This window comes from Triticum dicoccoides, chromosome 7A (genome assembly GCF_002162155.2).
Source record: "Triticum dicoccoides isolate Atlit2015 ecotype Zavitan chromosome 7A, WEW_v2.0, whole genome shotgun sequence".
Taxonomy (NCBI): Eukaryota; Viridiplantae; Streptophyta; class Magnoliopsida; order Poales; family Poaceae; genus Triticum; species Triticum dicoccoides.
In genome coordinates, this window is record NC_041392.1 from 504,730,421 (window position 1) to 504,748,425 (window position 18,005).

Below are 18,005 nucleotides of genomic sequence, written 5' to 3' on the forward strand. Positions count from 1 at the left end.
AGATCCTCGTTGGTTTCGCGGCCTCTGGGTTCACCGCTACAGGACTCTAGAGCGTGATCCCGCGGTTAGGCCCTCATGGCCCTGCTGAAAAAGGGCTTTTCCCTCCGCAAGTGATATTGTTGTAGATAATAATGTAATTTGCAATTTAATTGTGTGTAACCCAAGAAGCCAAGGGGAGTGCTCGAGGTTCTCCATGATTAACTAGAGCCAAACTAAGGACAATTGCTCGCAAGGCGAATTACTGTGTGAGGTGTCTAGTGAAGGGACTTGGACTAAGTAATTGGTGGTGATTGTGAGTTGTATTAACCATGTGCTGGAGCATCTTTGTTGCCGTTGAAAAATAAGGAGAGACAAGCATTGTCATTGGGAGTTGTATTTAATACTTACATGCATGCAGTCATAAATGATACTCAGTTACTTTCTCCATCCAGTTTTCTTGCATGCATGCGGTGTATTAATGATCCCAGTAAACAAAGAAAAAACTGGATTGCAAACATGTATTAAATTTTACCTTGCTACCTATAATTTAAGTTTGTAGACTTGTATATAAAATGGAGGGAGTACCAATATTTGGCAGCCTTGACATTTTTTTGTAGGTCGGGAAAAAATTGATAACCAATCACTAGCCAACATTGTCAACCTTTTTGCATTGGACTGCTTTTATTCAATATGTCATTTATCTATTGTGATTAGTTAGAAACATCTCATTTATATTAACCAAAGATACAACACGCTATCATCTCTCGCAAGGTGATAGACTTTGAAGCGACGACTCTACTAAAGCAAGGGTAAAGGCAATGGCAAGCTGAGGGGTAAGAGGGACCAAGCGAAAGATATTGCTTTGTCTTCACGCAAGAAAAGATTAGGGGCAAGGAGACATGGTGATTTTCAAGCATTAAAGAAGCGGGAAAGAATCAATGTTGTTGCCATACAAATTGGAAAACACATGTCATCATAAATAACATGTAACATACATCTGGATGATCCGTATTTTTTTTACTCCATGGCAACACATGATACGGTTATCTAGTCAGTCATAATAACACAAACTACCATCATCAATATTGAAAATGTAAGGTACGTTTCACATACTGTAAAACTCCCCATTTAGGCCTCATTTGGTTTGTAGGATTTTTATAGAATTCTATAGGGTAGGATTTGCAAAGGAAAAATTCTTTTAAAGCCCTTTGGTTTGTAGGAATGGATTCTTATTCCTATGTAGGATATAAATTAATCCTTCATATTTTGAAGGAAAAAGAACATTAGCATAGACTCAATGAAAAAGTCCTATCCTATGCATCAAATGACATCTCTTTCTCTATAGGAATTGACATGCATGGCATCTCACTTTCTATAATTTTCCTATTCCTATAAAATTCCTATCCTATGAATCAAAGAAGGACTTAGGAAAAAATTGTGCTCAATCAATCATTCATTCAACTTTCTTTGACCTCGCCCCCGCGTCGTCTCCTCTGGAGGCGACTCGGGCGGACCCCCGCCCCCCGCCGTTGAAGCCCACCCCCTCCTCCCGCTCCTCCCTCGCCGCCGCCGGCACACGTCACTGGGCAAAGCCCGCTGGCAGCTGGCGGCGGCGGGACCAACCCTTTTTATCCGCGCGGGGAGCTCCTGGCGGCTGGCGGCTGCTGGATCTCGCGGTGGTGCGCGGCTTGTCCGGCTAGGCGGGCTCTCGAGTTGCGGCGGCTCGGGGTTTGCCGGTGTTGGCTGCTGGGCGGCCCGTGCGGTGGAGCCGGGCTCGCCCTGGGTTGGTGCGGGCGCGCGTACATCTGGCCCAGATTTGGCGGGTTTGCGTGGCTCCAGATCTGGGCGAGCGACCGCGTCCTACGGCCTCCCTCCCGCCATCCTGCGCTTCTGCGTCGGTGGTGCCTGCTGCCGGCTCCGGCTGGTCCAGCTCATGTGAGGGTGGAGGTGGAGGGGGTCCCAGGCTTCATGGCGACGGCTCTTGCGGCCCCTCTTCTCGTGGCGCAGTGGGGGTGCTCCTCTCCCCTCCCAGGGCCTGCTGCGGCGGCCAGAGGTGACTCGGTCTTCGGATTTTGAGGCAAGGCGTTCGTGTTTGGCTCCGGGTGAAAACCTTGCAGAGACCTCGGTCGATGCCGGTGACACGCGATGCTTTTTGGTGTCATTCTCCTCCCTGTAGGCGCGTTCCTGAGGAGTCCAATTCACCCAAATCCCTCGAGTCTGGGGTCTCCGGACGAAAGTCCATGATCTGGTTTGCTGGATCGGGCGACGACGGCGTCGTGTACGTCGCTACCTTCTTGGAGGCGTCGTCTTGGAGACATTGACTGTGGGTGGTAACCGACGGCTTATGTGGTTGGTTGGCGGTGGTGGGTGGCTGATGGTGGTGGTGGTGCGGCCGGTTTGGGGTCGACGGTGGTTGGAGCCCCTCTTTGGCGGTGTTCTTCTTGTGTTCTTGCTCCTGCGCTCTTTGGTGCGTCTCTGCTTGGCGATGTCAAGCGACTTCGCCGGTGGCACACAGGTGTCGTGGCGTCATCTCGGCCCCTCATGATCGTTCGACTGCACCCCCGACGCAGGTGGTGTCGTGGCGTTGTGCAGTCTTGGTTGCGTGCTGCCTTCGAGTGCGTCGACGGTACAGTGTCATGGGTTTGTCTGCTTGGCGATGCCGACTTTGCCTGCGGTACACAGGCGCCGTGGTGTCGTCTCATCCTCGCGTGACCGTTCGAATGCACCCCCGGCGTAGGTGGTGTCGTGGCGTTGTGCAGTCTTGGTTGCGTGATGCCTCCGATTGCGTCGATGGTGCAGTGCCTTGGCTTGGTCTCGGCTGGCCAATGCCGTTCGATCTCACTGGTGGTGCTCTGTGTTGTGTCGGGGCGTGTTTTCCCTCTTTGTCCTCCCCTGTCTATTTGTTGTGGCGTGTGCTGTTTTCGCTTTATCTCTTCTCCTTCTGTGCCCCCCTGTAATTTCGGTTCGCTTGAACCCATCCTGCAAAAGGCTGCGAAGCCTTATAGGCAATTTGAATACAATTCAGGTGGGGGAGTTCTCTCCCTCCCCAGTGACCTTCAAAAATAAAGGACTTAGTGATCTGTATGCTACCGATGATGTTCTTTGTAGTGCCTTGACAAGTTGATTGAATAGAACAAAGTTTCTACAAGAAAAGAAAAATATCACTAAATTTATATACTATAATAGTACAGCGAGCTTGTGTAGGGAATCCGGATGTCTGGATCCGACCGCGCACCGCCCCCATCCTCTGCTTCCCATGGCGCGTTCCCTGTCAGCCAACTCCCCTCCCTTCCCCAACCTCTCTAAACCCTAATAAATCCGAATCGCATCGCATCGCGTCGATCCAACGGGATTCAAATCAAATCGAACGAGAACAGAAAAACGAACGCGAAGCTCCTGGAATCCCAGCAATGGATCGCTCCCGCTCGAAGCGCGGGTACCACTACGACCAGGACTCGCCGCCGCCCCGCTCCAAGCCCCGATTCGACCGCCGCGGCGGGGGCGGCGGCCCGAACCCTAACGCCAACTACCACCGCCGCGGACCCCCCGGGGGCGGCGGCGGCGCCTCCGACCGCCGCGGCGGCTTCCTTCCCCCGGACGCCGCACCGCCCCCTCTCCCGCCCCCGCCGCCGCCCGCTTCCTCCGCGGCGGCGGGGGGCGGGGGTCCCGGCCAGACCACCTCCTTCCGCATCCTGTGCCCGGAGTCCAAGACCTACGGCTTCCCCGCCAGCTTCATTAACAACGCCCAGGATGACAGTGGCGCGATCATCACTATCCACCCGCCCTTCCCCGGGGACCCTGTCCGCGTCATCGAGACGGCCGACGGCGTCCCACGCGAGGCGGATGGCCGCCCGCCGATGTTCTCGCCGGCGCAGGAGGCGCTCCTCATGGTGCACCGGCGGATCCTGGAGACGCAGCCTGACGACGGCGATGAGGACGGCGAGTACGGGCCCAGGGGCAAGGACGCCAGGGACCGCGGTAAGGTGACCACCCGGCTCATCGTGCCGCGGCAGCATGTGGGATGCCTGCTTGGCAAGGGTGGCAAGATCATCGAGCAGATGAGGTCCGAGACCAAGACGCACATCAGGATCCTGCCTCGCGAGCAGAACATGCCGCGATGTGTATCGTTGTCGGAGGAGGTCGTGCAGGTATGGTGCCTGCTACAATGTTGTAAAAATATTTCAATTCTTCTTCTGATAAGAGATCATCAACATTGGTATTTTGATTGGATATAACATTGGTATTAGCACTGCACCATTCTATCTAAACTATTATAGCTGAACTAAAGAAAAGGATACAAATGTGGGTTAACAATTATGTTAAGTGTTGGAGAAGACTTGGACCGGAGACAAATCAAACATATGAATGTTCAACTGCTCTTTAAGTTAGTGGGTAATGCCTCATACTGTGTACCTTGAGATTTATGTAGCTTTTAGTGCCATGGCTGCCCTTCCATTGAGAAGTATGGTGGCGGCCCGAACCCTAACGCCAACTACTTCTGGCGGCGTTCCATGCGAGGAGGCGCGGGAAGTAAGCCAGTGCACAAGTTTTGGCATCCTTGTTTTCAAGTACTTGAGACTGAAGAGATATCAATCAAGATTCTGACCGCGCAAAAAAATAAATCAAGATTCAGTTTCATAGTTGGTCGGGGTGCTATTCTCATTGGAGATAAGTTGTTCATGTATTTGTCCAAGGGCATTGCCGCATTGAATCACTCAGGAGAAAATCATCATGTGGGGGTTGTTCATGTCTTTTTCCATGGGCATTGCCGCATTGAATCACTCAGGAGAAAACCATCATGTGGGGAGATAAAACAAGGAGAAACTTGTGTGCAATCATGTTGTTCTGCTACGAACCATTCTCATCTTCTATGTACAGTGGAATTGCAGTGGTATGGGGATAATCACCGGCTTAGTACAGGGAAAGAGTGAATTCATTCATTTCCTATACGAGCCTGAATATTCCTCTTATGTAAGCAATATAAGAAGCACAATACCAAACACAAATCAAACAAATGAATTTTCAACTCCTCTCATAAGTCAGTGGGTGAATGTGTCATCTGCTATGTGCCTCGAAATTAGGTTTTCATAGTGACCTTTAACATTTTTGTTTCTAGCTCTCACAATTCCATTGAGTGACCACCCATTCGCAAGACGTGTCCTGCTCAAGAATTGTTGTAGGCCGGTAGCTATGCATTCATTCTGGATCCTTTTCTGCTTGTTTAAACTTATAATGCTGGCTTAAACATGACACACCCGCCCACTAACTGTTCCATTCTGAATCCTTACACGTCAACTTTAAATAAGTGACTCTAGTCTGCTGGTTGCTTGGTGGAGGACTATCTGTACATCATATATTTCTTAATGCCATCAACTTATTGTCTTCTCCAAAGCAGGAGCGGCCAAATTCTGCCCTTCTTTGCAGAGTAGGATTCTCTCTCCCTGTGGCGGGGGATGCGTCCCGTGAACTTGTGTGGATGGCATCTAGGCCAGGTTTTGTTTGGTGGCATCGGTTGTAATGCCTGTCTTGCGATTGTTTGTGGTCTTGTCTTGAGTGGCCGTGTGTTTGGCCTAGTTTTAGTCTTGTACAATTGAACTCTTATCAATCTATCAATGCATCGAGGCACAACCTTTGTATTTTCTCGAGAGAAAAACACCATATTGAGATTATGATTGTGATTTTAGTTGCATGGCAGGATGAATTACATTTTTGGTTCCCGGTCTTTCTTTTCACCGTAAGTTGCCATTGTCATGTGTATTATTCTCATGATATTTTATTACAGGTTGTTGGAGAAGGAAATTGTGTTAAAAAGGCTGTAGCGATTATCTCTGACCGTTTAAAGGAAAGCTTACACCGTGATCGTGGTCCCTTTCTTCGTGGACGAAATTCACCCGAGCATCGTATTTCTCAGGCTGATGAATACCTGGGTGGTGGTCAGCAGATGCCTGCATTTGAAGAACCTTATCCCCGATTTGATCAAATTAGAAATAATGGTAGCATGGAGCCACCAGGATATGAGTTTGATTCAAATGGTAGCAAGTTCAATGAACATCCAGAGATTCCATTCGATGAAATCATATTTCGAATCCTTTGCCCGAATGACAAGGCTAGCAGTTTGGTTGGATCACGAGATGGAATAATAGATATGTTACAGGCTGAAGTTGGTGTTGATGTTAGGCTTACTGATCTTATTGCTGGATCTGACGAAAGGACTCTAATCATTACATCAAGAGAGGTAAATGGCACTACTTATTTCCCTCTAATTTATCACCCTACGTATTGTTCTGAAATTTGAATGCTTAATGAGGTGTTTTCGTATACTACCCATGCTACTAGACACCACATGTGGTAGTTACATCATCTCATACTGGTTTTTTTTTTGAACTTACATCATCTCATACTGGTTTGTTTGTGTAAGTACCTAAAAGATACCGAGATAATGTCGCCGTGGAAAGGTGAAACTTGAAGTAGCATTTTTGAACATATCAGCCGATAGTTCACTTGGATCATTCTGGCCAGGGCTGTAACGGCCAGTGCACTGGCCAGGGTCAGCCTGACATAAGAATTTAGGTTAGGCTTAAGTTAGGACATAAGTTTTTTTACTTTAAAAGAGTGAGTTTGCATCATATCTCTAGTTCAATCTGTTAGGCGTTCCCTTTATTATAATGGTATGTTAAACGGCAATTCAAAAGTTATCTCCAATCTTCCTCCTCTCTTGGTCAAACCCTCTGAATAGCACTCTGTCCTTGGCTCAACCGCTGAAACATCACCAACCTGCGTCCTAATCTCAGGGCACTGGACCTCGGCCGGGACATCCAACAGAACCTGTTGTGTTAAAAACTGGCACATTTTTTCCAGGCAGAGAAGTTACAACTCTATCAACATATGGACTTGGTTTGATCACTCTAGAAGTGAACACATTGGCATTCTTTTAATCCTGACAAAAAAGATCTGTGCTAAACTGCTAGATTCTTAAACTTTGTTGATATCATGATGATAAATATCTTCAAAACTATATTCTATGGTGCTTTCGCACTAAAAATGACTTGAAAACAACCATGTTCATCCAATCCTAAACTGCCAGTGGAATTTTGCACTCAATATATCTTCTGATATTCAATGCACCATTGCCAAATGGGTATCAGGGTATGATCCTGGTATCTCCTGAAACAACACAATTTCACTTTGCTTGCTAGAAAACATTTTAGAGGTGTGGAAAGCTGTTGGATCATTACTCCCTTGCTTTTAGAAAATGCAAGATTTAATCAAAGATCTCAAGATATTATGGAACAGAATTTCTGGATATTTTGGGAAATAAGTTCATGGAATAGGCCTTAGCCAAGTGTTAACACATGACATCCTCAGATCAACCCACCATGATAAGTGAACATGTCAACTTCAGAGCTACATAACACCATGTAATATTCTTTCTCCTTTTTTTAACCGGGCTACTCCCCTTTCCATTAATTTTCATAACGGAAGTACACAGTTCCACGGATAGAGATAACAGGAAGGAGCAGAGAGGGGAAGTAGCGAGCTCGGGCATCGTCAGGAAACCCACTATCCATGCCTGCAATCAGAATATAGATTATGGGGAAAAAACCTGACAACACCATAGCAATGTCTAGACTAGAAAGAAGTACTGATAGAAATACAGATCCAAAGGCCGAACTGGCAAATACAAGACAAGAGCAGGAACTAAAACAGCCACAGCATCATCCATCCAAATCCAACATGGGCAGCGCGAACAAAAGACCACCAGCCATCACTTAATCTGCCTTGTTGGTGATTCACCTCGTCGTGGGGTACCATGCACAGCTGCATCATCTAATATTCTTTCGCCTATCTCTGCCTAAAGTGATTTATAGTAATGCTGGAACAGAATGCATGATTATGAACTTAAAATTTTACATCATTTTGGACCCGTGTAACTATTAGTTCTTTTGTTATATATATGTACAATTATGAGATTACAAGGTTTTGAGAATTATTACTTTCACAACCATTGTCTTTTCAAATTGCTGGGCAAGTGGGTGTAAACTAACAATGATCAGATGTCAAAGAACTGAACTAGCATACTTACAGAAGCAGTATCTCTCTTGGACTGGCGGAAGTAAATTGTTTCATGGTTCACGATAAGGCTGTACTATATTATCACTATGTGTTGAAGTCTACGTAAGGAAATTTGCATAGTTCCATTATACTTGTTGTTCGTTTTGATGCACATTAATAATAATTAAATGAAGTGAAAAATCCTTTCGGTGTGTGTTAGTTAATTAGTACTTCACATTTCAGTTGGACTAAGCAGGTTTTGTGGTTAAATTACTCCTGCGCAACACAACATGTTCAATTCTCATACACAGCTAGTAGCTAGCTAGCTGATCAAAAGTAACGTTGCTAATTGGGAATTACCTTGCTTGAATATTCTTTGACTTTTTAGTTATTACCTGGTGAGAGTTCGAGGGTCAGCTATTAGTCAATTCATGTAATTCGTGTTTTCCACCAGTCATGGGAGTTGAGAAGTCGTTTAGTTTAAGCCATACTATGATATGTTAGCTAATTAGGTTGTTCAATTATCTATTGGCGGCTGCTACCCATCAACAGGCTGATAACTTGCAGTTATCAGCTGCCTTATCTGCCGTTAGATACGCTTAATCAAGGTTGTCAGTTCCTCCCTCACATCACAGTATGCTCGTAGCCCCCGCAGCATCTTTTGCAACACAAACAAGAACCGCTCCATCGCAGAAGACGTCATCATAGATCCTGCGAGTGGCAATTGTCGGCGGCGGCATGTAGCACAGCCAGTGTCGCAGTGGAGCTGCAATGAAACATCGCCGGTGGTCGCCGCTGCTGCGATAGAGCCGGTGCCGCGGTGGAGCTGCAATGCAACATCGCCGGGGGGTCGTCGCTGCTGCGATGGAGCATCGTTGGGGCGCCGACAGCACTGGCAGCGCCGGCGAGGGCTGCGTTGCGGCACCAGCAGCCGACGACCATCGCGTCACATCACCGGCAACCACCACGGGCCGCATAGCAGCGCAACGCCAGCGAGGGCTGCATTGAGCGCCGGCGGCCGACAACGAGCGCCGTGTCGCAGCACCGCGGAACGCTGCATCACAGCGCCGGCAACTGTCGACGGGTGCAGCATCGCAGCATCGAAGCATCTCTGCAGCATCGGGAGTTTTTCATCACAACGTTCGACGTGCTGTGTTTCAACATGGCCGCCGTCTTCGCATCGTATATTTTTATAGCAGCGTGGGCAGCAAAGCTCACAGGGAGAAGAACGAGAGGTTAGAGACGAAGAAAGTGGATCACGTTTTGGAGAGAAGAAGAATGGGTGGCTCACACTCGCGGAAGATAAGGAGATAACTTTGGGTGGTTGGTGAGTAACGCGAGTTGCGCGAGAAACGAGCACCGCACGGCTGAGTCGATCGGACGCGTCGAGACACGGTTTATGGCAACCAAAAATCAGTCGATTGGTTTTAAACGTTTTCCTTATCTATTATGTTGCCAATCTTCAGAGCTGCGGCGCGACTCGAATTGAAGAAAAAGGCACCTCGTATCTTTGCCTAATGGTCACAACAGTATCTGCTTGCGTGTAACCTTAGTTTGGCCTTCTGTCGTGTATAATCTCTGTTCATTTTGAATACTCAAGGTTATTTTCGTTGAAGTGTTTTGTGCTTGCATGGATGTAAGGGAATGCCTGACAGTTTGCATCAACCATCATCTGTAACTGAAATGTGGGGGATCGCTTGTTTCCCTCATGGCTTTCATTTCAATATTCTTAACGTGTCCTTTTTGTATATATAGGGCCCAGACCATGAGCTTTTTCCAGCTCAAGAAGCATTGCTGCACATCCAAACCTTTATCGTGGATCTTGGCCCTGACAAGGATAACATTATCACAACGAGGTTACTTGTCCCTTCAAGTGAAATTGCTTGCTTTGAGGGGAGGGATGGATCATTATCTGAGATACAGAGACAAACTAGCGCAAATATACAGATATTACCAAGAGAAGAACTTCCTTCTTGCGCCCTGGAATCTGATGAGCTCATACAGGTTGGTATTCATGGGCAGTGCACATTCACTTCTGCTATATTTGAGAATTTAACCAGGTAGCGTGGATCCATGTGCAAACACCTGCATGGTTGTATATAAATGTATTTTTTTTTAGTGCATGTCAATTATTTGGGAGGGATTGACTTTATCTGTCAATAAGTTAAGAGTGAACTTTGCTGAAATACAGCTGGATTTTGTTGTTCTTTGTTTTTTGAACCAAGCTGGAATTGGTCTGTTTTTTACTTGCTTCTTGCTTATGAGGAATTATGAAGCTTGATGCTAATATTGTCTGTTTCATCCTTGAATGTAAAATTTATAATACTTGAGCTTGAAAGTTCATTGGCCATTTATTAGTGAGGCTCACCACATTATGTTTTTACAGATTGTAGGAGAGATTCGAGCTGCTCGGAATGCTCTCATGCAAGTAACTTCAAAACTACGAAGTTACATATACCGTGAGATGTCTGCTCCTATCCAAATGGGCAGCCTTAATGTACATGGATCCATTTCTCCAGCAAAAGGCTCACCTCGAGGACTATATGCTGGAAATGACCTTCCAATGCCTATCTACCAACAAGCACCACAAATGGCAACTTCGTGGCACTCAAAGGTATCTCTGAACTCATGCAACAAATGATGATTTCCCTTTAAGTACTTGTACCCCTGATGTCTCTTCTTTGCTACTGTATGAATCTCCCGTCTTTCAGTTATGGCTATATTCTATCTGCGTCGCATTCTTAATGGCAGAGCAAAACAGTTACCTAAATAACTAATAATCATAGGGAACTTTTGTGCTATATGATGTGAATATTTGTACTGTGTGCAATAGCTAGTGTGCGTATTCCTCTTCTAGTTTTTTCCTATGCCTGCATTCTGATGATCATGTGTGGATCATACATATGAAATTTTCAATTGCAGGATAGTGGACTTAGTGCAAGTGGATCGTTTGAGCAAGGGAGCAGCATTAATGATGATATAAGACAAACTAATACAAAGCGGTAAGTTTTTTTTTGTTGCTAATTTACAAAGCGGCAAGTCAGTATCATCGTTGTCAGTTTCTCTGCTTTGTTGATTCATGACCACCTTACTTTTCTGCCCATCAGATTTGCTGTCCCCCTAGTGACTAGAAGCACATTAGAAGTTGTCATACCCCAGAGTGCAATTGCAAGCCTCAGCATGAGAGCTGGAAGCAAGCTTGCCCAAATAAGCGAGGTGCTGTATATCCTGAATATTTTATAAGCAAATTAAAGACGGATATGATAGATCTACACCATTCTCACTTTCCAAACTCTGTCGGTAACAGATGTCTGGTGCGTCCGTCACGCTCGCTGAAGATAGGCCTGGAGTCATGGAAAAGGTTGTTAGAATATCCGGTACCCCCGAGCAGGCTGACAAAGCTCAGAGCTTGCTCCAGGGGTTCATACTTAGCAGTGAGTGTCTCTCACCCCTTCCCTCTCTCTCAGATCATTCATTCATCATCTGCGCTGTGAATTACGTACCTAACGCTTGTCCCCTTTCCACTGCCCAGTCCAAGACGACATTCCTTCGGGCTAATGGAGCCATTGCCACGTCTTCCCGTCGCATGCTTAATAGGCGCCGATTGTCTAATTCTTGTTTCCAGGAATCGCCTGTGTACTTTAGATGGAATGCACTCCAGTTGATGCAACTACCCTGATGAAGCCCTGTGTCTTTATTGTAAAGTGTTCGTGTATGATATTCTCTGATCTTTACCTATTCAAGCTGTTATGTTGTATTACAAATGTACTTCGTTTTTTTCACATTAAGTAGCCTAAGAAACACGGTGGAGATTGTTTCTACACCTCTTTCGATTTGTACGACTACATCCTTCCGCTGATGCTAACAATTGTAGATTGGGTGCTTTCGTCGTCCAATGTAACCTGAGATAGGTACCTTCTATGTCCACGCATGTGTTAATGGTATGGAAAATATTTCTAACTGCTGGTTGATTGCACGTATGATATTCTGGAAGGTGGAAGCAGCGCAAATCGTGTTAAAAGTGCTTGATAGAACTAGACAAGTTCTCAGATATCTATTCGATTCACCGCATTTGCCTAGCAGGTCAGGTCGAACTAAAACCAGGACAAGAATTATGGAACGAAGGGAGTACCTGCGAAGCACTGGTTTGTGTTAATCCTTTGATAGGCTATCAATGATTTCTGCCTGGAACTTAATGACGGCATTACCTCCATGTTTATATGTATTCACAAGCACAATGATTTTTTCACGTTATTAATAAACTAACAAAGACAACGTTCGGATCATAAACATTTACGGACAACATTGGAACAAGGTTTGATCGTATCCAAATGCAAATACATTAACCACCTATTTTTAACTCAGCCCTCCTATGGCCATGCCCTTGTCGCTACAAGGACTGAAATGCTCCTCTGTTTAATTTTGTAAGTCGTTTAACACTGGAATTAACTGTTTTAGATGCTGTTTTAAATGTCTAAAACAACTTACAAAAATGAACGGAGAGAGTAGTTATACTCAAGCAACCAGACCTCAAATCATTAGCCAATCCAACCGTACAACCATAATTGTGAACTGAACGCACCTCAGCTGGTTAGTTTTCTTGTGATGGAACCAGCACATTAAGATTCAAGTAGTGACTTCGTCAATCATAAGATGGCCGGATTCTGTACTATGTTAAAAAAATAGAAAACACAATTACAAACAAATAGTAATACAGTCTTGTTAAAGCACATCTAGATGTGCCATAAGTATTGCACATCTAAGTTCTATATTATTGATCTTGCGTTGAGATTCGTGTGGATATTTTCTTTTTCTTTTTCTTTCTGTGCTTGATTCACTCACTTAGATGTGCAATAACTAGAGCACATCTAGATGTGCCCTAAATACACCCATAGTAATATGTAGTTATCTTGTGCTCCCTGAACCAAGTAGTAATGGATTGTTCTTTCGATATGCACAAAAATCCCCTTTTAACTTCAATTTACCAGGTTAATAACATTAAACCTGGACGGAGGATGCTACTTTTGAGTGAAACGGCCAATCCAACCGCACAACTGGCAGAAAGAACGCAGGGGAGGCATAAAAATAGTGTAACTTGATCATCGTCGCATAATGGCACCAGTAAGTTAGAATTTGTCCCCTGAACTTCAATCAGTAAACAGAACATCAAATGTCCTTTTGTCACTGTTTTGATAGACACCGTCTCTTTATGGACACTGCCTAGGGTTAAATTAGACTAGAAATAGCAAATCCAACTGCACAAAGAACAAGAGGTAGACTTAAGCAGCATGATCATCGTCAAACAATGGAATCAGTAACAGGATAGTCATAACTAAGTTAACATTGTTTCCTGCCGATCCTCCTCTTTTGCCTCTGGCAGTCCGTGGGCAAATTAGCAGAAAGAACACAAAGCATAGAACTAGTAACATGATCATCAAATGATGCCATCAGCAACATTATACTATCATAAGTTCCAATTTTTGTCCCTTGAACTTAAACCAGTAGACAGAACATAATTGTTATTCTTTTGAAGAGGACAAAGAACCAAGCGTTCCTCAATTTATACATACAAGGTAGATAAAGGACGCTAATGTGCAATCAGATTAGTAAGCTCCCGCAAGATCCCAAACTACGGCAAACCAATCAAGGAGTATAACATCACAAGCCACAATATTAACACCATAATAATAATCATCCCATGGCTTGTTGCAAACAATAATAATACGACGAACACGATAATCCAACAATTATTTAGGCACCTCAAGTCACAACGATTTCTCGTTACCAAATCCATCAATCCACAACAGCCCACCGACCGACACAGACGCTATTAGAACAGAATAGAACACAAAGTATAGGCGAGGGAGGAGGAGGAAAAAAGGCTTAGATCTTGTCGATGTCCTCGTCCTCGAACTGGATGTAGTCGCTGTCGCCCTCGCCCTCCTCGGGGCCGTCGACGTCAACGCCCTCGTTGAGGCGGAGCGTGTCGGGGAGCTCCCCGTAGGCCTTGAGCAGGCGGGCCTCGTCGTTCATGTACTTGAGGATGACGTCGGCCTTGTCGTCCTGGTAGTCGCGGAGGCCGACGAGGACGATGTCCCCGGCGGCGATCCAGACCTTCTTGTGCATCTTGCCCCGGATGTGGCAGAGGCGCTTGGTGCCGTCGACGCAGATGGCCTCGCAGCGCCCGTTGCCGAGCATCCGCGTCACCTGCGCGTACTCCTGGCCGTCCTCCTTGAACACCAGCTCGCGCTTGTCGTCGTCGGCCTCGTTCTTGCCCCGCTTGCGGTTCTTGCCTCCCTTACCCTTGTTCTTCGGCATGGCTGGCTGGCTGGGGTGGGTGGGGCGGGCTCTGGTTTGGGTCGCGGCGACGGAGCTGGACGAAACCCTCGGTTTTAGATCGAGATGGGGAGCGGTGGCGGTGCGGTCTGCGGTTTCTGGGCTCGGGTTGGGCTTGCGGGTCGGAATATATAGGTGGAGGGGGGCGGGGGGCGATGAGGGGAGGCGTGGAGGAGTCCTGGCCGCCGGATTTAGGGTTGGGAGGGATGGAAGGTTGGGATTCGGCTCTAGGGTGCCGTGTACAGGTGGGCCTCTGGAGAGGGGAGGGGTTCGTGGGTGGACAGGGCGGGATAGGATAGGACGCGAGGACTCTGGGAAGTGGGGATCGACGGGGAAAGGGCTTCCTTGATTATTCGCGGATTGGGATTCTGGAACTTGGAATCCAATCCTCCGTTTGGTTGAGTAGTGCTCAAGGAATCCAGCCTTCTTTTCGATTTTGGAATAAGATTCTAACCCCTGTTGAATAGCAAAAGAGAACTGCTAGAACAGGAAAGGCAAACGGATCCATGTACTGTACATGTTACCATGTGGCAAAAGTCCACGCTGATGGAGGAAGCCGTCTAATAGTTGACCAGGTCCGCGTACCTAGGTGTGCAAATCCGTAGTAGTTGACCAAGTCCACGTACCTAGTGTGCAAATCATTTTAGGGTAAGTTTCAAATAGAATGATACCTCTGTATATCACTCATAGTTATGTTGCTTCCACATCTGAGTTTTATCTTCACACTTGCCAATATTCATATCTGGGTTTCAAACGTAATGATGGACCGAAGTGACACGATCATCGTCGTTACCGTCACGCACGACCCGCGGCCTTGCCGATGACCTCCTCGGGTGGCGGTGAGGGAGAGGAGGAGGGGAAGGTGAAACGATCGATACGGTCCACTAGACGGGGTGAACAGGAGGTTGCAAACTTTAAGCTTAATTATAGATTTAGGGATTTGCGGAGAAAGAAGGTTCTATAAAAATGCAAACACAACCTATATCACAAGCAAGTTCGAAGGAATGTGAGTTGTACAACAGTATAATCAGCAAGTACACAAGTATACAAATGCAAAGTAAAGTGCAGGGAAAGAGTAACCACAAGTGAGTCGGGCACGTGTATTTTATCCACGAGTTCACACTACCTTGAGAAAGTGCTAGTCTCCGTTGGAGCAGTGTCGGTGCCAAGGCTCCGAAACGTCACCAAGTGGCTCACTGTATTCTCCTCGAGCCGCTCCAATGGATGAGTCTCAAATCACTTGGAATTGGTCTTGAAGATGACCACCACACCTTTATATACGTCTCTGGGCCACACCACAAGCGAAGAAGCTTTTAAAGGAACCATAATTGACGAGGAGCCTAAGCTCCAAGAGTAACAAGTTTTTGATGAAGAAATCTTGTTGGGAACACGAATTGGTTTAGTCAAGTTGTTGATCGGGCTTTGCTCCCTCAGTCCTCAAAGTATGAAAGTGTTTGGGTGGAGGGATTGAGGGGCTGTTTGGTTCTAGGCCTAACCATGCCACACTTTGCCATGCAATATTTCCACAATTGCCTAAGGTTAGTTCTTCAAAATGAGAGCCACAAGTTGGCAAGCCTAAGGGAATCTTGCCACACTTTTTGAGTGTATGTGATGTGGGACCTTAGTGTGGCTTGCCTAAGGTGTGGCTTGAACCAAACACCCACTCAAGTTGGTCAAACTTGCCTAACCTAAGGTGTGGCAACCTCAGGCAAACTTAGTCTCAAACCAAACAGCCCCTGAGAGATAAGAGCAAAAGGTCTAGGGTTGGAGGTGGAAGAAGGGTGCCCCTCACAAGATGATCGTTGCCTCACGACAGATTCTGTGCGCATGGGGTGTCCAGAAACTTTGGGCACATCCATCAGGGCACTGGGGGTATAAACATGAAGAATGAAGACCTCTTTTTTGCTGCTAGGTGTTGGAAGGCTACTGTTTATGTTAGGGTGTTCTCGCACCGTCACTCGACAACCTTGACCCTCTTGATACCACGATTGTCCTACAACTCAATAAAACCGAAACAAAAAGTTTCGATTCGCTAGACACTACGCCTTTGATAATGCTATTTTGAAGTGAGGAGTCAACCATATCCACAATAAATATGGGAGGAATCAATGACATGAGATAAAAACGAAACTAGAGGAAACCCTAGTTGTCTCTTGTGTCAGCTGAATGAACAATGTGGGGCTCTCTCAGGGTGATTTTTGATTCTCGATTATTTTGTTTATGCTATAAACAAGAGCGAGAAAATGAAAGGGTGCGAGGGAGGGATGGACTGGCTCTTGTTACGACTGTTAGGAGATAGGTGCTTATTCTTTTTTAAATGGACACTTACGTTGAAAGAGCATGGTGCCCCCATGTATGGTTTTGGTAATTGATGACAATCTCCATGGAAAAATGGTTGCCATGAGTTATATTTGAAGGGTTTGTCCATAGGCTTTTCTTGAAGACCATTTGTTGGTTTCAATATTTTAAGGAGAAGATAAGCTTCAAGGTTGATCAAGACTAAGTCAAAGAATGAATCAAGTTGATCAACACAGAAAGCGTAGAAGATGTACCGAGTGGGATAAAGTGATCCGATGGTAAGGTAAGCATTGTCCATTACGCTTTGTGTACTAACCCATGGTCTACATAAGTGTTCTTTGTGGGGTTAGGTGTTTCATGGGCGTGCATCAAAGGGAAGATGTCGTATAACCCATGGAGGATGAGATCAAGTGGTGATCGTCATCAAGGTTTCGTTGTGCAAGTTCAAGTGGAGCATCACGAAGAGATCACGTGCTTGAAGCCTACCATCCATTATGGTCACAATGGACTTGTGAAGATGTGCCGAAGAGAGGCTCACCAATAGTGGAGTATGGGGGAGCAATCCACTAGTCTTGATCGGCCGTGCACAATCAAGAAAGGTGGTCCAACTTGAGGAGGGCAAGATCGTGATCATCTAACTCTTACCATTTCCGGCGCTAAGTTATTTTATTTCTTCGCCGTTGGGTTTTTGTCTCTGTGTGTTGTTGTCTTTGTCATGCATCTCATATCATGTCATCATGTGCATTGCATTCGCATACGTGTTCGTCTCATGCATTCGAGCATTTTCCCCGTTGTCCGTTTTGTATTCCGGCGCTCCTATGTCCTCCGGTGGTCCTTTCTACCTCTTTTCGTGTGTGGGGGTTAAACATTTCCGGATTAGACTGAGACTTGCCATGCGGACTTGGTTTACTACCGGTAGACCGCCTGTTAAGTTTCGTGCCATTTGGACTTCGTTTGATACTCCAACGGTTAACCGAGGGACCGAAAAGGCCTCGTGTGTGTTGCAGCCCAACACCCTTCCAATTTGGCCCAAAACCCACCAAACACCCCTCCATCGTCTAGATCGTTTGATCACGATTGCGTGGCCGAAAACTGCACCTCATTTGGAACTTCCTAGCTCCCTCTACCTTTATATATAGGTCCCTTCCCCGAATCCAGACGAAACCCTAGTCTCCCCCTCTCCTCGCGCGCCGGACACAAGAACCACCGACGGACATGTCCGTTTTCCCCTCGCCGCCGCCACGTGTCACCGTTTGATTCGCCCGCCCAGGCGCCCACATCGCCGCCGACCCCGCGGGCACGTGAGCCCGTGCGGGGCCCTCCCGGCTCGGCTCCTCCCG

General features: G+C 46.4%; 2 protein-coding genes across 2 annotated transcripts; one reads left to right on the plus strand and one right to left on the minus strand.

The window, feature by feature from the left end:
* The first annotated feature begins 3,197 nt into the window (after positions 1 to 3,197).
* On the plus strand, positions 3,198 to 11,958 carry LOC119329230 (RNA-binding KH domain-containing protein RCF3-like). Its single transcript, XM_037602243.1, has 8 exons — positions 3,198 to 4,127; positions 5,762 to 6,214; positions 9,787 to 10,035; positions 10,418 to 10,645; positions 10,954 to 11,033; positions 11,139 to 11,247; positions 11,339 to 11,465; positions 11,564 to 11,958. Exons 1-8 carry the CDS (start codon positions 3,390 to 3,392, stop codon positions 11,587 to 11,589), a joined length of 2,010 nt encoding a protein of 669 aa, XP_037458140.1. The 5' UTR covers positions 3,198 to 3,389; the 3' UTR covers positions 11,590 to 11,958.
* Positions 11,959 to 13,624: 1,666 nt separating this feature from the next.
* On the minus strand, positions 13,625 to 14,468 carry LOC119328761 (eukaryotic translation initiation factor 1A). The gene has a single exon (XM_037601737.1). It carries the CDS (start codon positions 14,347 to 14,349, stop codon positions 13,915 to 13,917), a length of 435 nt encoding a protein of 144 aa, XP_037457634.1. The 5' UTR covers positions 14,350 to 14,468; the 3' UTR covers positions 13,625 to 13,914.
* Positions 14,469 to 18,005: the final 3,537 nt, after the last annotated feature.